Source organism: Taudactylus pleione, unplaced genomic scaffold, assembly GCF_031769625.1.
Source record: "Taudactylus pleione unplaced genomic scaffold, aTauple2 ptg000026l, whole genome shotgun sequence".
Taxonomy (NCBI): domain Eukaryota; kingdom Metazoa; phylum Chordata; class Amphibia; order Anura; family Myobatrachidae; genus Taudactylus; species Taudactylus pleione.
This window is the reverse complement of record NW_028284428.1, coordinates 11,628,025-11,650,932: the sequence shown is the minus strand read 5'-3', so window position 1 is coordinate 11,650,932 and position 22,908 is coordinate 11,628,025. Positions and strand designations below refer to the sequence as shown.

Sequence of the window (22,908 nt, the reverse complement as noted above, 5' to 3'; positions counted from 1 at the left end):
TTCTGTCTACCAAGTACTGTATGCTGCCCTATTCATTTCATAACAACTAATCAGTCACAAAAGTGAGCATCTTCTCTACATTGTCCATGTCATTCTATCTACCAAGTACTGTATGCTGTCCTATTCATTTCATAACAACTAATCAGTCACCAAAGTGAGCATGTTTTGGAAATACTTTAGTGCAATTGAATACATGATTATATTATAAGTACCTTGCACCTCCAAAATAACCATCTTCAAGTTTTCTAATTGTAGAAAGAATAGCTGGGTCTATGTCAGAGCCTTCATCATCTAAAATACAATGTATGAATATTATTTGACTTAATAATATAAAAGAGTTGTAGCACATGTGAATTTTATTTAGGTTTGAAAGGTGACTAGATGAATTAGAAAATCACAAAATATAATTTACATTGTACGAACAATTGCAAATAAAACAGTCTGCTACAGCCAGTTTCCTAAAATGTACTCATCACTTTGCCTGTGCGACAGACTATGCAGCCATCTATTGCTAACGGCTGCTTATAAAGCTCACATATGGGTATAATTACTAAAGTGAGAGTTTTTAGAAGTGGAGATGTTGCCCATAGCAACCAATCAGATTCTACTTAACATTTAACTAGCACCTTCTAGAAGATAATAGCTAGAATCTGATTGGTTACTACTATGGGCAACATCAACACCTAAAAACTCTCACTTTAGTAAATATACCACATTGTACCTGTCCGTGGTTGCCAACTATTAGTAAAGTCACATTTTTACCTCCGTCCTTCTATTACAACTACACATACACTGGGCTGGTTATAGAAAAGAGCTTATATGGTGAATCTAGTATTTACGTGTCATGACAGAGGTGCAAGATAATCCTAGATGATAGTTACAGCAGTGCAGAGCATATTACAATGAAAATAGCAAATTACTGAGCATGGAGTGAGTGATGGGGAATGTGAGGGTCGGTCTGCCTGTCATTCGCCAGCAAGAACTCAGGTACGCCAACTCCGTCCTGAGCATCTCCACAATCATCCTGCTGTCCAGAGCTAGGTAGAAGTGATGCTGGTCTGTGAACTAGGAAAGTAAGCAGAGGAGCATGTAAATCTTAAATTATAATATTATTATATTGCACTACACAGGAAGTTCTTAGTAAAACTAAGAGGACATACTTAGAAGATTAATAAATTGAAACTGCAAGATGTATTTTATAAAAAAGTACTACTAAAATAATAAAAGGAATACTGTACATATGAAATAAAATGTCTGGAAAGAAATAGGGGTAACATATTTTAAAAAATTGTGTAGGTGGGGTAAACATTTTATTTGTCTACCAATCTACTTTAGTATAATCTCAATTGTATTTACTAAATATGTTTATATACTAAAGCTTATTTACAGTGATTTTGTAATATTTGTTTGCTGATACAACATAGATCAGTATAAAACTAGAGATCACCTACTTCTCTCACCAAATGGCTATAAGAACGGGGCTCTTTACAAACACAAGGCACATACAAGTTTATCTGAACAGAGTGTGACATTGCTGGTGTGTTCCAGTTTTTCACCCACCTGGGGAGTAAAAGTAAAGATCTGATCCCTAATTGTGTACAGTTTGGATGTTCCTAGTACTCCGATGTGACGATACGGGCGCCCACTCAGCTTCATGGCTTTATTAATTCCTGCAAACATGCACAGAGTCATATTTGTAACATTTATATTACATTCTCTAGAACACTGTCATTGTAGGTCAGTTACAGGAAGCATTCAAGCATAGGCGAGCCGTGTCACCCAATGCTGGTCGGGGCGTGTTGGGGCATAACGTTGTGTATAATATGATATAACCCTTTTATAATAGAGGGAATGCTGTGAACTTACACAGATGTGTCCTTACACATCTTTGCTGCAGTCGTGCTAAAAAGCCACTCTCAGAGCGCCAGGTCCACGCAACTCATTTTGTCGTAAATGCATATGTCGCAACGTGATGCGCGGAGGACGCACCAGCAGACTGTGCTGATTAATTTGATATGTGACACTTGTATATCTGTATATGTGTGTGACTGAGCCTCCATTATGCTTCATATATAGACTCAGGTGCACACAGATATACCAGTGTCACATATCAAATGAATCAGCACAGTCTGTAAGTGCGTCCTAGTTGCATGAAATATTGATTTAGTTGCATTTTCGGCAAAAAAAGACACCAGCCGCTAGAAGAGTAACACAGGATCAGGCAAGGCGTGCTGCATGGCGTATTCAGGCTAGTTGTATGAGAACACATCTGTAAAGCCATGGAATAACTGCTGCTGCTATTATTATTTACAGAAGACTATTTACAGAGTATTTAATCATGATAACACATAATTAGTAATGCTACCTATGAGGAGCTACTAATAGTATTCACATACAATATTAGCTATTATATCTAGCTTTAGTAGTACAGATATACACATAAGGGATGAATTTCAGCTGAAATACACCAGTCCAGTGTTCTGACACTTTATGCTGGCAGACCAGGAAATGATTGTCCTGTAACTCTGCCCCTCTAATAGGATATAAGAGGATATCATAGTCTCTCTTCTGCCATCCTTGTACAGAGAAACATCACTTAGTGATCCTGCACCCAACACAGGCTCAGGGTTGCTGGTGGGGATGGGAGATAAGGAAACAGAGGTGCCCTAGTGACAGGGATTTTGCTAGCAGTAGAGAACAGTGGTAGAGGACCCTACCCATGGGGGCTTACAGTCTAAAAGGAATGGTATAACCAGGAGGGTGAACTGGGAAAGGGTAATTTCTTCCAGCAATGCAATTCATTTAGCCTATTTCATATCCTATAGTTTTTCTCCTTCTCAGCAAAGTAATAAAAAACAAATAAGTGGAAATGCCTGATCCCTGGCTTACTCACAGGCTTTCCTACAGGAGCTGCTCTCGCACAGCAGGATATAATCTAGACATCCAGGAAATGTTATATTCTTCCTGCTCATCCCCTCTCCCCCAAACAAATTGTAATTACTGTACTTGCTTTCAGTATCCCATTTATTCCAGCCAGCATTTGGGTGTATTGTTTTGCTATAGTTATACTATGTATTGTTGTTCAATTGTATTTTTACTCCTGTACAGTGCTGTGGACACCTTGTGGCGCCACATACACATAAATATAACTGTTTCTCCATTGTAACACTATGGGCATCACTGTTTACTGCTTTACAGAACAAAACAAAATGGAACATACCATCCAATTTCTCCCCAGTTGGGACAAGTCCTGACTGTCTAGCACAGTACAAGTGAGTCACAACCCCCCACCCTCTCCACCCCACAGCCCCATACCGTGTTATTACTTTACTACTTTCCTTTTTTCTCCACATGCAATTTATCCCCTTTTCTCTTCCTGCCATTACACTCAACTAACTCTCAGTCCCATTATTATTATTATTATTATTATTAATAATCTGATTTTTTATTAAGTGCAATGAAGACTTACAATAGATATGAAAGGCAAAGGGTATAACATAGTACTAACACAGCATTGTTCACAGCGAACAGGAGACAGACAACGATGACATACTGTAACACAGAATAAACCAATTTACACAGGTAATGAGATGTGAAACATTGATGTAAGGCAAATCAAAGGAAAAGGCGAAAATAAAAGGGGAGGTCGGGGAGGATAAGAATAATCACTAAAAGGCAAAAGATACAAGAGAAAAAACAAATAGAGTGCTTCGGGAATAGCAATGCATGGGTAATAGGTCATGCCGAACCCTCTCAGGAACTCTTCTTACTATGAGGCTACAATTACCAACGAAGTGAAGCATACCAGTAGTAAGTAACAAATATATGGTGTGGGTGGGTGTAAAGAAAGTAAGAACAGATGTCAGTACAGATACCCCTAGGTTGTCTCAAGAACCTTGAGAATATTAGATGGAAGAGTACAAGCGACCCACTAAAGCCCTAACTGTGTGGAGTTTGTATATTCTCCCTGTGCTTGCGTGGGTTTCCTTCAGGTGCTCCGGTTTTCTCCCACACTCCAAAAATATACTGTTAGGTTAATTGGCCCCCAACAAAAATTAACCCTAATATAAATGTGTGTGATAGGGAATATAGATTGTAAGCTCCACTGGGACAGGGACTGATGTGAATGGCCAGATATTTCCTGCAAGCTCTGCGGAAGATGTGTGCGCTATATATATATAACTGGTAATAAATAAATAAAATGTAAGGACCACATTTTTTATAGACGCGAACAACCCCAGTCTCATGAGGTGAAAGGACAGCTTGTCTCTCAAAATACAGGACTTTAAACAAGAGGGATTTGACTGACTCCAAAATTGGGGGAGCAGAGGATGTCCAATTGCACAACATGACTTATTTAGCTATAGTGACAATCACAATTAGCAAAGGGATACTCAGTCCCACTATCATTATATTTTTCATATAGTGTCTACATATTACGTAGCGTTTTATAGACCATATTTATTCATCCAGTATGTGTATATATTATAAACTTATTTCTGCACAATAGAGTACATTTTACGCATACATTTGTGAATGCTTAGAGATACCTTTTCATGTTGGAACAATTTCTATTTAGTAACCTTTGGTAGGTTGGGCTGACAGACTAACTTACATACTGTAAATCACTACTTTGGTTGCACTTACCGAGTTTTGCATAGAGATGACTCAAAATCCTAGAAGGCTGCACTCGGAACGGCTTGACGTCACTGAAGCTCTCAACATTGATGTCATTTTTTTTTAACATGTTCTTAATTTCTTCAGATTCTGCCAGAACTGAAACTGCAAAAGGAAATAATAAAAAAATTATTACCATTAACAAAACAACATTGAATATCGACCACTGAAATGTTTTATTGCTAGCAGCAGCTAACAAGTGTACGTTCTGTATAACCAAATGGGGGAGTCAAATCAGAATGCAGATTTAAACATGAGCACTAATGAAACCATTGGATCCCGTGCGCCATATATGAAAAACATAGATAATAGCTACTTTACATATTTATGATTTTAAAAATCCAACACGTTTTATTTTAGATGTGCTACATATACAGAAGGATACTTTGCGCCATATTTGCCTTTCATACTTTTCGAACCTCTCCTCCAAGAGATGAAGAAGAGGAGGTCCAAGGGACAAGTAAGTGGGCATGATGATGTTATTTGCATCATCACAATCCCCAGCACCCTGCTGCACAACGACATTCATGTCATTGCAGAGCAGGCTCTTAATGGCGGATTATAAAAGCTCCGTCCACTTCAGAACAAAGTGGAGGAAGAACCGGGAGGACCATAGCCTTCTTTGCCAGGAGTCCTGGATGAGCATTAGAAAGTATGCTTTAAAGTCAGGAGGAAGGTCGACACATATAGGGCTGTGAGTGTTCAGTATTAATGCAATGTTGTACTTTTTGAATATCATCAAAAGCTAAATTTTTTACATTCAAATTATTATAAACACTTGAAAAACTTGTTGAAAATAGCTCAAGCTTGACAAATATAATTTATACATTTTAGATTTATTTACAGTATGTACTTATAGTGTTTGATGTTAAATGATCCAAAAACAACTGCACTTCGAAATTGTCCAAAGAACACTCTAATGGGGCCCATACACCTGTGATGTATTGCCCAAATTCTCTATTCTGCCGACGCCAGAGAATTGGGGAAATCCAATGTTGGAAAACCTTGATTCACCCATCCCGACCAAAAGATGATTGAGATCGATGAGTTAGGGATTTTTAACATGCTGTTTTTGCCTGATCCACCGATGGATTGCTGATCATCGATGTCCGTGGATATCGATGATCAGGTGTTCTTATCGCCGATCGGCAGAACGGGGAATCGAGGCCATAGATGTATGGTCCACATTAACCAAGAAAAGAACCTTATATAAGACGAGCATTGAAAATTGACAAGCTCTCCTGATTTACTGAGTACATACCTTGCACTACAATGTCAGGCTTAAAACCAGTTGAAAATCTTCTATTTAAGGGATCAATTTCTCCAGCAGCTAAAAATCCCTATAAACAAAAAAACCAAAACAGAACATAAAATGTTAATAATTTTAAAAAAGCTGCTACTATGAAAGAAAATACATCTGTGTGCTGCACCTTTTAATTCTAAAATTAAGGGGCTAATGTAAATGAGGACACATATGAAGGAAAGAGATGTACATAGACCTGCATCCAACTCAAAAAACAGATGTGCGCTAGTTGTACAGTACTTCACGCATAAAAGAGCTGATTCGGACACAAAGTAGCGGTGTTAGCGTGAGGCCGCGCAAGCCTGATTTACTACCTTATGCTATTGCGAGTTTACATCGCCCCAATGCGATGATCCGAGCGGCATCAAGCGGGAAATACAAAAGTTTCATATTCTATGTAAAATGTAATTAAACGCAAACAATACTACAAAATACAAATGAAAGAAAAACAATCAAATAGGAATCTTCTACTAGCTTCTCCTGTCAACAGTCATCATCACCCACACTGTGTATCACTGCACCTGCACTGATCTGTGGATGAGGACACATTTATCCATGTCACAACTACATCCATTACTGTATGCAGCGCACATCTGCCCACCATTGTTTCACCTTTCTGGGCATAAGCATACAACTGTCAGGTGTATACAGTATATGGGACAATGTGTAGATACTTGTTGGTGTGCATGCACAGCATGGAAATGTATATCTTACCCAAAAAATGTAAATCATGGAAGTATGTTCAACTCTAAATGAGCTATGAAAGTGGTATGTGTACTTGTATAGTCATATAATCAACCTATACTCTAGTATGAGCATTAATCTTCATGCCCACTGGCCTTAATTCTGTGCTTTTCTTACTTGCCTCCAGGTAGATATGTGTCAGACACTGCTAATCCCATTCATTTTCCCTTACAGCAGTCAGATGTGTTTACATGTTTTACTTGTGTTTTTTAATGCAAATCAAATACAGGGGGATAAAGCCTTATCTTTATTAATCTATAATAATACCTGACGTTAAGATGCTAGGAAGTGATGATACAAAGTTGATAAGGGAGATGGATGATTTTTGTGTTTAAATTATGCTATAAGAAAGCGGTATATTCTGTTATTTTCTTAAAGCAAGGGTAGCACAGTGGATAACATTGATTCCCAACAACACCGGGCCGTATCACTGTGTATGTGCATGTGTGGGTCACCTCCAGTTTCCTCCAACACTCCAAATACTGCTAGATTAACTAGCTCCATGTTTATTCTATTTTGTTACTGGCTACCATTAAATACACTAAGTATTATACACTACTTATTATATATAATTGTTATTAGTAACACAAACGGATCACCCTGGATTGAAAACAAGGACTTTATAAAATAAAAGTTGTCAAAGTCACAATAATTCATTTTACTTAAATACTGATTGCTCTTAGATTATTATTTATACCTCAGCGAGCAGGGATCCGAGAATATAGAGAGATTGTCCCCACAGATGTGGCTTCTTTCCCAAAGCAACACGGTCAACAGTATGGGGGTTATGATACTCCTCTTCTATCTAAGGGCATAGCAAGGAATACATAGCATGTTATCTTGTGTCGATGCGTAAAACACTTTTTATGTAACCTATCCCGTCAGCACTAATAAAATACGTAAAAAAAAAACACACACTAAATACAAACCATAGCTACTTAAACTATTAATCAAGCTAAAAGGAAATAAGCACCACACCTTGTCATATGGGACAGCGTACAATTCTGGCAAAAGGTGAATCCCATTTTTCCCTCTGATTATTATTCCTTCCAGAGCATCTCTGTACTCTTGTACCTGTAAATACAACACAGAATGAAACACATGCCATGTAAATATATTGCACATAAACATAAATGTATGGTAGGTGTGGCACCATTGCACTCACTACAAATAGATCAGTTTACACAATGTACAACTGGTATTCAGTAAATATAATACATTGAATGCATCAGTAACAGACAGTGTGATGTCACCACCTATAAATGATTATGGATTAATTAGGTATGTAACAATACTAACAAACACCAAACCAAAAGTAGCCATATAATAAAACTAACAGACACCAAACCACAAGTGGCCATATAGTAATACTAACAGACACCAAACCAAAAGTGGCCATATAATAAAACTAACAGACACCAAACCACAAGTGGCCATATAGTAATACTAACAGACACCAAACCACAAGTGGCCATATAGTAATACTAACAGACACCAAACCACAAGTGGCCATATAGTAATACTAACAGACACCAAACCAAAAGTGGCCATATAATAATACTAACAGACACCAAACCAAAGGTGGCCATATAATAATACTAACAGATAGTATTACTATATGGCGACTATTGGCTTGCTAACAGACACCAAACCAAAAGTGTCCATGACCCAGGATAAGTAATTCGGAAGGTATCCGGTCACCATGTTGACATTCATGATGTTGACACCATAATGAAAACACTAATGTAGACATTGTTCAACATGTTGACAGAATCCCCGTCAACATCCTCAGAATGTCAACATGTTCACAATGTCGACATCTAAAATGACGGCATGTGAATATTGACATTCTTAGAATATTGACACTTAGGTTTAGGTGGCACCAGGAGGTTTAGGCACTAGGAGGAGGGCTAGGGGTAGGGATTAGGATCAGGGGGAGAATGCTCTTTGGAACCGCTGCTCGTCAGATGCCTGTGCTGGAACTACTCATCACATGTCCGTCCGAACCCTGAAATCGACACTGGAGATGCCGTTGTCGTAAGAGATTACTGGGCCACCAGGGACATTATGTCGACATTTCACCATGACGACCTGTCATCCGTGTAGACATGATAAATGACAACATGGTAGCTGTTAACATGATAAGCATGTCGATATATTTCCATCATGTCAATCTTATGCATGTCGACATAACATACGGTATCACACCTGATTCAGAATTATGTTACAAGTACTACGATGAAGATTTAAGAGTTTTGAAGGTGCAATGTTTGTAGTATATGGAGACAATGACAAATATTTTAATTTTTACCTGAACTTGGTCCCCATTAAAAATGCCATCAATGACCAGGTATGTCCAGAAAATAGGCCACTCACATTCAATGTTCTCAAACAACTTCAGCTCTGTTGAGTCGTAATGTAACCTAGTTGGGTCCTGGGAAATGGGATATTATAGGAACACTGTCAAAGTTGGTTTATTTACTAGAGCTTTAAAGCATCATGTGTTTTTGTTTTCAGTTTGCATAAGAGTATCACAGATTACTGCTGTACTGGTGAAATAATACTTCTCACATAGTAAGTTTTCAGTTGTTATTGCTAATGGCGGTTTCATGTGATACACATTCTATTTTACAGAGCATTGCGCTGTGATTCTGGGAACACATATATTTTTGTCCGTTCACCTTAACGTTTTAACAATTAAACAATGAATGTAATACAAAAAATATAGAAAGAACCCACTGTGTAAAAACATCATGTGCATATAAATAACAGTGGCACAAAAAAGGTGTAAGAGAAACCCAGAATTACATGCGTATAAAAGTAGATAAAACAATAAAACATAAAAGTAAATAACCCATGTAATGTGTGGAGTAACAGTAGTAATTTATTATATTTTAAGCAAGGCGGTCCAAGATAAATGATCCAGAAGATCCCATGTCCCAAGCAGTCTGGATAAGTCAAAACCTGGATTTCCTTCTATTAATTGTGTCCATTTTCTGATGCCATATACATAGTCCTTAACCATAGTCTTTAAGGGTGAAAAACACTGGAACACATGTACAACCATAGACTCATTCTGTTCAACAGCCGCTGACCGCTGGCTACCATAACTATTAGAGATATAATCAGCCTCTATGTGGCCAGCTCATCTTTGTTACCAGAATGAGGAGCAACATGAAGGGACACTCATCTGCTGAGCTAGGCTTCTGTATATACACACTGGGCCATGTGCAGTGACACAATAATATAGCTTGCCACAATCTTTCTTTACATTTTGCGCTATATATAGAAATATACAGCACATACACTAAAAAGCCACACTGATGAAATAAAAGAATGTACAATGTATGTACATAAATAACACACACCCCTTGTTAATTCTACACAAAACCTATATAGCATTATTTTACCTCTCTGGGCGTTTTATAACCATCTCTGAGAAAGCGACAGCAGCCATACCTTCCCTTAAAGATAAAGAAAACAAGGAGGAGTTTCAGCAGCTGTAAGGCTGTGACGTGGAAATTAGGCAGATGAGCAGACATATAAAAAGTAAAGATCTCTGCGCTAATAAATGTTATACTCCAAGAAGATCAATGTGAATGAAATACACAAGACACAAACTATATTTTATATTTTTACTAATATTATTTAAGTTGACCGGTCAATATAAAAAAACTGTATACAAAGAACAATCACAAAAATTAAATCATTAGAAAATTAATTGAACATAATATATCAAGATGTCAATACATTAAAAAAGATTGCTAGAGGAGGTGGATCCAAAAAAATATATTATTATTATTTGAAAACGTGGTTTATTCCTTAAAAATCCACACCCACAATTAAGTAGCTGATGATCTCACCAGGGATTAAAATGACTTGAGTTCAATCATGACATGCTCCGTAGAGCTTCATATCCTGGGAGACAGTATCATGGGTGGTTCATTTACAAGTTATTAAGTCCACATCCAAGAGAGTGTGAAAACGTACAGATGTCGGCGGAGGCTATTGCACCCGGAGAGACAGGAGTAAAGCGGCTAGCTTGCAAATAGATGATGTTGTTCCAGCCGCGTCTCGATCCTGGTCTCTACTCCGACTGTTAGCGTGTATCCACCAGGATCGCGAGTCCCGCGTTGCAGCATTAGAGCAGGTGACTCTTTGATAAAGCCCCAGACCTGTGGAGCGAAACGCGTCAGGTAGTTTCTTTGGACCCATTGGGACAACCTAAATCCATTTGATCACCTGCTCTAATGCTGCAACCCGAGATGCGAGACCCGCGATCCCGGTGGATACACGCTGACAGTCAGAATGTGCTTAGCCAAACGGACCACTGCTGTATTCACCTTGGGAGGTTGCTCCCACTTGGTGATATGGTTAGACAGAAGCGGGTAAAGGGACGCAAACTTGTGAGGGACAGAGAACTTCTTTTCTCTTTCATCGATGCTGGGGGACACTGGGCCATGGTGTTGTAGCTGGGACTGCAGGAGCTGGCACTTCAATTAAACCTGTAGCTTTAACCATCCTCCCCTCTGCAACCCCATGATATCAGTGTAGGAGTTCGGCACGTGTAGCTAGTCTTTTTTATTTACTTTGTAAATGTTTTTTTTTTTAATTTTATTTTAGTAAGAGTTGATGTGCGCTGCCTATAGCAGCTTATGACGCGTCAGCAGGAGGAACAGGCTCGCACGGAAGCTGAAACCATTTCGGCCATAGAGAGTGCTGGACCGCCAACGGTGGCTGGTGCAGTTTCTCCACTGTAGCCCCAACCACCTTGGCTTCATACCATGGAGCGGTCGGTGGCGGGATTCAAGAAGGTTTCCTCTTATAACGTTTCTTTGAGGACCCTAAGCTGCGCAAAAAGCAGAAGCGTCTTCCTTCTTCCAGGGGGCCGCTAGAGGTTTCTGAGTCCGAGGAGAAGGAAGGTGAACTACCAGAAGAGGAGCTTTCCCCCTAAGGGGAGGACCCGGAGCCTTCTCTGAGTCACGACGTGGAAAATGTAATTGCTACGGTGTCGCAGTCTCTAGACTGCCTGGACTTGGAGGCCCAAGCACAAGCGGTGGGACCGTTCAAGCGCAGGCGCAAGAGGACGGTTACTTTTCCTGCTTCCTCGGATCTCACCGATCTCGTGGAAGAGGCGTGGAAGGCCCCAGATATAGGGATTTTGCATATTTTTTTCACCTGGTTTGGGATGGTGAAAACCTTGTACACTTTCTGATTACACTATCTGATTATCGCGGGTGCAATCATATGCCGCAAAATAATTTCGATTTCGCCAGTGAAATCGGCCGAAGTTATCGCCGGCGATAAAATCGGCCGATTTTGCACCAAATTGATTCCAGCCCTTTATGGTAAAATGACTGCACGTGATAACTCTATGATCATGAGTAGTGATATCAGCAGTGACTCTAACATTTATCTACAGTATATACTGTGGTTCAGTAATATCAAAATCTTTACAGCCTGAATATAGAATATAAATCATACTTGTAACTTTGTGATGATTTCATTTTTGGTAACATTAACCAGGTTTATATCTTCCACTGCAAATGCCGGATATGAAATGATAGAGAGCAGACCCGCATCAATCTCTTTGGAGGTGGATGCTCGTGGTAACATGGAGTAAAGGATTGACTGTAAAGAGAAGAATACACAAGTGTAAGCCTGTATTCCACACTAAAATGAAAAGGTAGATATAATATTCTGCTAACGGGTATGGGACAAAATGAAATAAAAACATTAAAGAGTGTTAGGTGAATAGTATTTATTTTTAGTAGGAGGCCAGGCAAGGTGAGTTTCAAGTGAAATGTACAGTATATAGTTTGTTTTAATGACTGTTATCCACTAATGTCTGACTGCAATTCCCTAACGTGCCAGATGCTGCTTAGCACTACCAAACATAATGTGACAGCTGGTGAAAGATTGGCCATTGCAGCCAAGTACTGGATTGTTGTGTTTTGTATGCACAGTACAGATGAGCGCCATATGGAAGAGAGATAGTGAAAGTGAAATAAATTCTATGGTAAAATGAAAGTAACAGACTACAGGTAAATCACTTACATAGAGATGTTACATAACCATCCCCATCCTTATTGTTCAACTAAGTATATTCATTATACAATCCCAGCCCCATACGGGATTTAGCATTGAGCCCAGCATGCCTGTACCTTGGGCTGGCAGAAAATGAAAAGCAGATTTTCCTTGTAAAATGTATGGCTAGTGTTGTCTAGCAGCAAAGCAATATTAACTAAGCCAGGACATTTTTAACCAACCTGGTACTGGAGAAGTACTGTATACCAGATAAATATGAGTTAACTGTAAATGAGATAAATTGTGCATTGTAATCTGAGTACCTTCTGCTATGAGGGGACCTGCAATGCCACAGAATGTACATAGTAAATGTTGACCTGGCTAGAGCTGGAATTTTACAATGCTTTCCACTGTGCAACAAATCAATATGTTATTTATTTATTTATTACCAGTTATTTATATAGCGCAAACATATTCCGCAGCGCTTTACAGAGAATATCTTACCACTCGTATCTGTCCCTGCCCCAGTGGAGCTTACAATCTATATGATATGGGTGTTTACATTTACCCCTATAATACATAAGCGACTACACTAATGAGTTATTGAAAAGGACAGGGGTGCAGGGCAGCTTTTCTTGAATGCTGGACAAATGTCACATTTAGGATATACAAATGTGTCCACATACAGTACATCTAGCCTCCTTGCATAGCGTATTTTTGTGCAACTTTTTTACTTTAAATGGGTCTTATTCGCAAAGCGATGCGAATAGGACGCAGAAACAGTTTCTGCTGATTAAAATGATATGCAGCATGCCTATATTGTGTGTGTGACTGCGGCTATATCTGCATGTGAAATGCTAAGTAACAGTGTCACAGCCACTAACACTGTAACGTAGCATTTCGAATGCAGATACACCCGCAGTCACACACACAATATAGGCATGCTGCATATCATTTTAATCAGCAGAAACTGTTTCTGCGTCCTATTCGCATCGCTTTGTGAATAAGACGCATCTTAAGGGAAAAAGGTGCATGAAAAGACGCTTGGCACTACCAAGTCACATGGCACTCATGCATGTGTAACGTGACTTGTAGCGCACGGGCGATAGATGTATGTGGGCACATCTTTATTTTGTAAAGCACTGATGTCAATAAATGGCTCACTCACCAAATTAGGCAGGAATCACCGTACATTGTCACCTCTCACCAGGCCATTAGGCTGGGAATTGTGTAACTCTAAAGCTGGGTACACACTAAACAACGTGTGTACCCAGCAATGCAACGGACGACCCTCCCGCTGATGGGCCGAGATATCGGGCGGCCCGTACACAGTGGACGATCCGGTGCCTGACCGCACAACATGTCGGACCCTGCATGGGGTCGTCAGCCGCATTGTCTGATTGGACTGCATGTATGGAAGATCAAACGATGTAACCGACGACCCCACGGGAGCACCCACCGCACGATACAGTGCATACACACTGGACGATTTTAACGATTTGTCGTTCCGATGCGTTGGAATCGGGCAAATCAATTAAAAAATCATCTAGTGTGTAGGGGCCTTTATTCATTGTAAGCCATAGAAGACAATTTATGGTTCTCACTTGCTCATATGAGACAAAGGCAGACATAGAGGATGATATGAAATTGCAAATTGTATATAAGTTTAATAACAGGTTCCTAGACAAACATAAATTCTGTGACCCTTACCTGACAGTGCTCTACGTCATCAGGCAGGACATGGATCACCGATTTAGGACCACCATGTGCGCCAAACAGGTCAAGTTCATCAATAGCTTCTAGAGCAGCCTTTAAACAAACATACATAAAGTTATTATTTTATCACTGAATTATAACTATATCTTCACTAGATTGCTCCATGGTTATTTTATCTTTACATTGCAGCTATCATAGTCGTGATGATGATGATGTCACATGGATCATGTGCATATAAAAATAGATAGATAGATAGATAGATAGATAGATAGATAGATAGATAGATAGATAGATAGATAGATAGATAGATAGATAGATAGATACATACATAGATACATACATAGATACATACATAGAAACATAGAATTTGACGGCAGATAAGAACCACTTGGCCCATCTAGTCTGCCCCATTTTTAAACATATTGTTACCTCAACCCTTATTGATCCTTATTTCTTCTGAAGGATATCCTTATGTCTGTCCCATGCATGTTTAAATTGCTCTACTGTCTTAGCCTCTACCACCTCTGATGGGAGGCTATTCCACTTGTCCACTACCCTTTCTGTGAAAAAAATTTTCCTCAAATTAGCTACCTTCCTCCAGTTTCAGAACATGTCCTCTTGTTCTAATACGTCTCTTTCTTTGAAGAATGTCTCCTTCCTTTACCTTGTTAAAACCCTTTATATATTTGAACGTTTCTATCATGTCCTCCCTTTCCCTTCTCTGCTCCAAACTATACATATTAAGATTTTTTAGTCTTTCCTTGTACGTTTTGTGGTGTAGTTGCCACGTTCTTGACCATTCCTCTAGTCTACCTAGATCATCAATAATATGTTTTACCCCTCCTGGTGTGTCTACCCTGTTGCATACCTTTGTGTCATCTGCAAAAAGGCATAGTTTCCCTTCAATACGATTTGCAATGTCACAAATAAAGATATTAAAAAGCACTGGTCCAAGTACAGATCCCTGAGGTACTCCACTGGTAACATTTACCTCTTGAGACTGCACACTATTTACTACAACTCTCTGTTTGCTATCCTGCAGCCATGATCGTATCCATTAAACTATCTTTGTATCCAATCCCATGCTTTCCACTTTATTTAACAGTCTGCGATGTGGAACAGTGTCAAAAGCCTTACTAAAGTCTAGATAAGCTATATCTATGGCCCCCCCTTTATCTATTTCCTTGGTCATCCAGACAAAAAAGTCAATAAGATTTCTTTGACATGATCTCCCCCCAGTAAATCCATGCTGTTTGGGATCCTGCAAATTGTTGGATTTGAGATAATATACGAATCTTTCTTTTAAGAATGTTTCCATCATTCTCTACTACTGATGTAAGGCTCACTGGTCAGTAGTTGCTTGCCTCTTCCTTGCTTCCACTTTTGTTCAGTGGGACAACATTTGCTCTTTTCCAGTCCTCTGGAATTACTCCAGTAGCTAGTGACTGGTTGAATAATTCTGTCAATGGTGTTACCAGCACCCCTTTAAACTCTTTTAGTATCCTTGGATGTATCCCATCTGGCCTCATTGATTTATCCACTTTCAGTTTTGAGAGTTCTGTTAGGATCTTCTCCTCTGTAAATGTGCTTGTTCCTACCTCATTTTTCTGATTACACCTGCAACTTAACTGTGGCCCCTTTCCCTCTCTCTCAGTAGTGAATACTGAACAAAAACAATTATTACGATGATCAGCTATTACATTGTATCGATCAACAAGGCTCCCTCTTTCTGTCTTTAGTCTTTTTATTCCACCTTTTGTTTTTCTCTTTTCACTTATAAACTTAAAAAAAAGTTTTGCCCCCTTTACCCACCGACCTTGCCATTTTCTCCTCAGCTTTTGCCTTTGCACATCTGATTACTTTCTTAGCCTCCTTCTGTTTTACAAGATACACCTCTTTGTCCTCATTATTTTGGGTCTGCTTGTATTTCCTAAAGGCCATCTTTTTTGCTTTCACAATACTTGCTACCTCTTCGCAAACCACACTGGCTTCCTTTTCCTTGTGTTTTTCCTAACCCTTTTGATACAAAGGTCTGTTGCCTTTAATATTGTACTTTTAAAATGTTCCCACCTCTCCTGCACTCCTTTCAAGTTCCTTCACTCTGCCAAAGACTCACTTACACATCTTCCCATCCCTGCAAAATCAGCCTTCCTAAAATTTAACACCTTTGTTTTTGTATGGGGTCAGTATCTGTCTTTATTCTGAACAATGCTGCTTGATGATCACTGGATCCCAGGTTTTCACCCATTCTTACATCAGATATTCTGTCTACATTTGTAAATATTAAGTTTAATATTGCGTCTTTCCAAGTGGGCTCCCTCACCAATTGCTGGAGGGAGGCTCCCTGCAATGAATTCAGGATGTCCCTACTTCTAGTGGAACTTGCTACAGACACCTCCCAGTTTATATCGGGTAGATTCAAATCTCCCATGATTATAACCTCTCCTTTTAATGCCATTTTAGTGATTTCCTGCAGTAGTTTATTGTTCAGTTCCTCTTACTGACTTGGTGGTCTGTAGATCACCCCAATACAAAGAATCACTTTCTCCCGTTTCTATAGTCATCCAAAGGGACTCGTTTTTTTACTTCAATGCTATGTATTAACGTAGTATTTATGCTTTCTTTGACATACATTACTATTCCTCCTCCCATTCTTCCCATTCTGTCCTTCCTAAATAAAGTATATCCCGGTATAGCTATGTCCCAGTCATGATTTTCATTGCACCATGACTCCGTAATAGCCACAATATCCAGATCATCCCTTGTCAATATTGCAATTAGTTCAGGGATTTTATTTCCTAAGCTCCTAGCATTTGCACACATTGCTCTTATAGTTTTATTTGTTTGCTTATTCCTCCTGTAACTAGGTATGTTCATCTCTCTGCCTATGTTTATTTGGTTTTGTTCTGAGTTATCTTCTGTTGCTGTGGATATGCTTTCTGTTCCATTTGCCAGCAGAAATAATACCTAGATATTTAATGTTATATAAAGCGTACAACTTTACTTGTTTAAACTAAAGCTGGGTACACACTGCACAATGTGTGTACCCAGAGATGGCATGACGCAATGGAACGTTATATCTCGTGATAGAACGTTCCATGCTGCCTTTAGCAGCATGGCGTCGTTCATTGCATCGGCCCATCTGTTGTACAGCACAGGAGATGGGACAATGCGATGAACGACCACCATGCACACGTGATCAGGCATACACTATGTAATCTGCACGATATAATGTTCTGATCCGTGTCGGGACAATATATCATAAAACGGTTTTCATAGCGTGTAACCAGCTTAAGTCTGTGAATGAGCCCGAGCTAGCTTTAAAGCGGCAATAAGGCTTAAGACAGAAATGACCTGATGTCTATCCAGTGTAGTCCAAAATTAATTTTTTTGCAGTTAGGATGTGTGTGCCATAATGGTCCATCCTCACAGCTTTGGTCCTTCTGTGATCCAGATTGCATAGACCAATGGCCAAATGACCACGTCTGTGGAATATAGCCCATGATGTTTGGACACAGATTCTTGTTTGTATAGCTTCAGGACTGCTGGTACAACAGAGTAAAGTCCACATTGGATGGTTTAAACATAAGTCAGCAGTAGATATGTGTTATGCATGTGTTAGCCCCAGTGTGCAGAGTGGCAAGTCACCCAATATAACACTCCTCTTACTTTGGCCATCCCCACCGAGCTGGCATTGAGCTCAGGAATTCCTTGATTTGTTTTGTCTCCTCGCTCCCACATTCCATAATCCTGTAAGTGAAGCACAATGAAGATGTATAATTTAGCACTGTAGACAATGCAAAATATGTATGTTTGTCATTCTTTATTATAGTAACTACATAGTATGCAACACACTATTAATCTACTAATATGTTTTTGGACTGGGGGAGGAGACCAAAGGAACACCACGTTAAAATGGGGAGAAAATACAAACTGCACAGACCCCGACACCAGCATCCCGGCAGCAGTGGAAATCCTGATCGTCCTCAGCTAAGTATTAGCTAACCTAATTCTACCCCCTAACCCTAACCCTGCCTTAGGGGTGCCTAACCCTAACCTCCCCCCCAGTACCTAACCCTAATCCCCCCTCTAACCTCCCCCCGGGGGTACCTAACCCTAACCCCCCTTCCCATATCCTAAGCCTAACCTCCCGGGGAGGTGCCTATCCCTAAGTCCCCCCGGGAACCCTAAACCTAACCCTCCCCTCCCCACGGCTATCTGCGCTCGGCGTCCCTTCGATCGGGATGCCAGGCATCAGGCTCCCGGCGTATGTCTAATGACAGGCGTCAGCATATCGACGTCTGTCTTTAGACCCTTGCCGGGATTTGACAGTCGGGAAGCCGGCTGTCGGGATTAGGTCCGCCGGCTTCCCGACTGCATACCGTTGGTGAGAATCAGACATTTGGCCTAAGCACAGTGAGGCAGAAATGGTAACCACAATGCTACACAGTATACATTTTTCTAAAGACATTAGCAGCCTCCGTCGTGCGCATGCGCACTAGGGCACCATCGACCTGCTTGCGAGCGGGTCTGAATAAGGCCCTGAGTGCAAGCTATTTGCTATGTAACTGAGGGCAAGCTATTTGCTATGTAACTGAGGGCAAGCTATTTGCTATATAACTGAGTGCAAGCTATTTGCTATATAACTGAGGGCAAGCTATTTGCTATATAACGGAGTCCAAGCTATTTGCTATGTAACGGAGTCCAAGCTATTTGCTATGTAATGGAGTGCAAGCTATTTGTTATGTAACGGAGTGCAAGCTATTTGCTATATAACGGAGTCCAAGCTATTTGCTATGTAACAGAGTCCAAGCTATTTGTTATGTAACGGAGTCCAAGCTATTTGCAATGTAACGGAGTGTAAGCTATTTGCTATATAATGAGGGCAAGCTATTTGCTATATAACTGAGGGCAAGCTATTTGCTATATAACGGAGTCCAAGCTATTTGCTATGTAACGGAGTCCAAGCTATTTGCTATGTAAAGGAGTCCAAGCTATTTGCTATGTAACGGAGTGCAAGCTATTTGTTATGTAACGGAGTCCAAGCTATTTGCTATGTAACGGAGTGCAAGCTATTTGTTATGTAACGGAGTGCAAGCTATTTGCTATGTAACTGAGGGCAAGCTATTTGCTATGTAACTGAGTGCAAGCTATTTGCTATGTAACGGAGTGCAAGCTATTTGCAATGTAACGGAGTGTAAGCTATTTGCTATATAACTGAGGGCAAGCTATTTGCTATATAACGGAGTCCAAGCTATTTGCTATGTAACGGAGTCCAAGCTATTTGCTATGTAAAGGAGTCCAAGCTATTTGCTATGTAACGGAGTGCAAGCTATTTGTTATGTAACGGAGTGCAAGCTATTTGCTATGTAACTGAGGGCAAGCTATTTGCTATGTAACGGAGTGCAAGCTATTTGCTATGTAACGGAGTGCAAGCTATTTGCTATGTAACGGAGTGCAAGCTATTTGCTATGTAACGGAGTGCAAGCTATTTGCTATGTAACGGAGTGCAAGCTATTTGCTATGTAACGGAGTGCAAGCTATTTGCTAAGGGCCTGATTCAGCAAAGAACACACAGGAGAGAACGCACGCAATGCGTAGGCATTGATTAGCATATTCCCGCAGCGGACGTGCGTTCCTTGCTGCCTCCGTGCGTTCCTTGCTGAATCAAGCCCTAAGCAACTGAGTGCAAGCTATTTGCTATATAACTTGAGGACCTGATTCAGAAAGGAATGCACAGATGCAGATGCACACACCTGTCCGCTGTGAGAATATGCAATCAATGCATATGCATGGAGACCGCAGGACAAGATGCAGACGCCCAACCCCATACTATGCCGCCCATCTACCTTTAGCACTGCCTGATCAGCACACAAGATAGCGTAAACATTGGTAACATCGAGAACCATCGGACCCATTAGCATAATAGTGGATGACCTGACCTGCTGCAGGAATTTGGCCGCATCCTGTGTACAGCTTACGGTATGGCTGTGTATGCCACTGCACTGCCTTAAATATGTATGCCCCTATAACGGCATTATAACGCCTACGTTCGGCTGACCACACCCCGTCAACATCTACAAACGGCACTTCCTGTCAATCAGTTTCGGAAGGGTCTGCGTACACACTGCGTGTAGTCTGCGTACCATAGCCCGATCGCACTGGCAAATATGCGCACGCACAGTGCGATGCATATGCATGCGCAGTGTGAAAACATCGGCCAAGTGCGTGCATTCTCTCCTTTGCATTCCTTGCAGAATCCCCTGAGTGCAAGCTATTTGCTATGTAACGGAGTGCAAGCTATGCTATATAACGGAGTGCAAGCTATGCTATATAACTGAGTGCAAGCTATTGCTCTTCATTGTCAGTTTTCTACAAAAGATTCCTAAAACAGGTGCATAGTATCCATCATTGGGATTACAGACATGCATCCTTTGTGTTCTGATAAGATCCCGGGGATAAATTTATCAAAGGTTGTTTTCTTTTTGTTGGGTTTGAAATTGCCTCACATTGCTGACAATTTTGATCTCCAAACTGCCAGATTTAATTTAACAGTGATTTGGAGGATTAAATCCCCAGCTGAGGTTTTAAAACACCCCCAAAATAGCATGAGGTTTATGGAAAACCATTCCCGCAACTAGGTATGCGGGGTCAATGTTACGTAGTATTGGCTCCATACTGTTGGGCGCAAAAAAAGTGCTTCTTTCAGTGTAATAGATAGTAACTTTGCCCTTCTTTATTCAAATAAATATGTGTGCCTCCTCTATTATTATAATAAATATATTGTCACCTTTAGTATATTAATTAAATCTATGCCTCCTTTTTTTAATTAAATATTTGTGCCATACTCAAATAATAACTAATTTTTCCCCCATATTATATGTACTGTCATGGATATACTACTTACCAGTTATGACCCATCCTCTCTTGATCTGATGTAATCCATTAGATAAATAAAAACCTCAGTAGAAGATAAATGGACTGCTCGCTATGAACTCGGACGCAAAGGACTTAAACAGAGGCAAGCCAGTCTACTTTATAGACGTGTAAACAATCAGGCTCGGTCTCTCATGGAGAGATGCTGAGTAGCATGGCCCAGCAATGAAGGGTGCTGCTAGGCAAGATGGCTGCAAGTTAACAGCGGTTTGAGCTATCTCATCTGTCAAAACCACCTCTTTTGCAGGGGGTTTGAAACAGAGGAATGTGGTGATTTTCCAGTGGTTTATACAGTCAGGTGCATAAATATTGGGACATTGACAGAATTTTAATATTTTGGCCTCTATTCACCACCACAATGGCTTTGAAATGAAACAAACAAGATGTGCTTTAACTGCAGACTTTTAGATTTAATTTGAGGGTAATTACATCCAAATCAGGTGAACGGTGTAGGAATTACAACGGTTTCTATATGTGCCTCCCACTTTTTAAGGGGCCAAAAGTAATGGGACAAACTAAATTCTAAATTTAACTTTCACTTTTTAATATTTTGTTGCAAATCCTTTGCAGGCAATTACAGCCTGAAGTCTGTAACGCATAGACATCACCAGATGCTGGGTTTCATCCCTGGTGATGCTCTGCCAGGCCTCTACTGCAAACATCTTCAGTTCCTGCTTGTTCTTGGGGCATTTTCCCTTCAGTTTTGTCTTCATCAAGTGAAATGCATGCTCAATCGGATTCAGGTCAGGGGATTGACTTGGCCATTGCATAACATTCCACTTTTTAGCCTTAAAAAACTCTTTGGTGGCTTTTGCAGTATGCTTCGGGTCATTGTCCATCTGCACTGTGAAGCGCCGTCCAATGAGTTCTGAAGCATTTGACTGAATATGAGCATATAATATTGCCCGAAACACTTCAGAATTCATTCTGCTGCTTTTGTCAGCAGTCACATCATCAATAAATACAAGGGAACCAGTTCCATTGGCAGCCATACATGCCCACGCCATGACACTACCACCACCATGCTTCACTGATGAGGTTGTATGTTTTGGATCATGAGCAGTTCCTTTCCTTCTCCATACTCTTCTCTTCCCATCACTCTGGTACAAGTTGATCTTTGTCTCCTCTGTCCATAGGATGTTGTTCCAGAACTGTAATGGCTTTTTTAGATGTTGTTTGGCAAACTCTAATCTGGTCTTCCTGTTTTTGAGACTCACCAATGGTTTACATCTTGTGGTGAACCCTCTATATTCACTCTTGTGAAATCTTCTCTTGATTGTTGACTGTGACACATATACACCTACCTCCTGGAGAGTGTTCTTGATTTGGCCAACTGTTGTGAAGGGGTTTTTCTTCACCAGGGAAATAATTCTTCTGTCATCCACCACAGTTGTTTTCCGTGGTCTTCTGGGTCTTTTTGCGTTGCTGAGCTCTCCAATGCGTTCTTTCTTTTTAAGAATGTTCCAAACAGTTGATTTGGCCACACCTAATGTTTTTGCTATCTC

The 22,908-nt window shown here is 40.2% G+C and overlaps 1 protein-coding gene across 3 annotated transcripts in view; it reads right to left on the bottom strand.

Moving 5' to 3' along the window:
• PHKA2 (phosphorylase kinase regulatory subunit alpha 2) overlaps positions 1-22,908 on the bottom strand; it is a 119,202-nt gene that overhangs the window by 52,029 nt on the left and 44,265 nt on the right. For all 3 annotated transcript variants that reach the window (XM_088451631.1, XM_088451632.1, XM_088451633.1), the window contains exons 7-18: positions 18,137-18,217; positions 14,462-14,560; positions 12,209-12,355; positions 10,135-10,188; positions 9,036-9,158; positions 7,703-7,798; positions 7,422-7,529; positions 5,939-6,017; positions 4,648-4,782; positions 1,561-1,670; positions 921-1,065; positions 213-291 (exon numbers count right to left, since the gene is read on the bottom strand). In XM_088451631.1, coding sequence (XP_088307757.1) covers positions 213-291; positions 921-1,065; positions 1,561-1,670; positions 4,648-4,782; positions 5,939-6,017; positions 7,422-7,529; positions 7,703-7,798; positions 9,036-9,158; positions 10,135-10,188; positions 12,209-12,355; positions 14,462-14,560; positions 18,137-18,217 — 1,256 coding nt within the window. The remainder of the gene's footprint in view (positions 1-212; positions 292-920; positions 1,066-1,560; positions 1,671-4,647; positions 4,783-5,938; positions 6,018-7,421; positions 7,530-7,702; positions 7,799-9,035; positions 9,159-10,134; positions 10,189-12,208; positions 12,356-14,461; positions 14,561-18,136; positions 18,218-22,908) is intronic.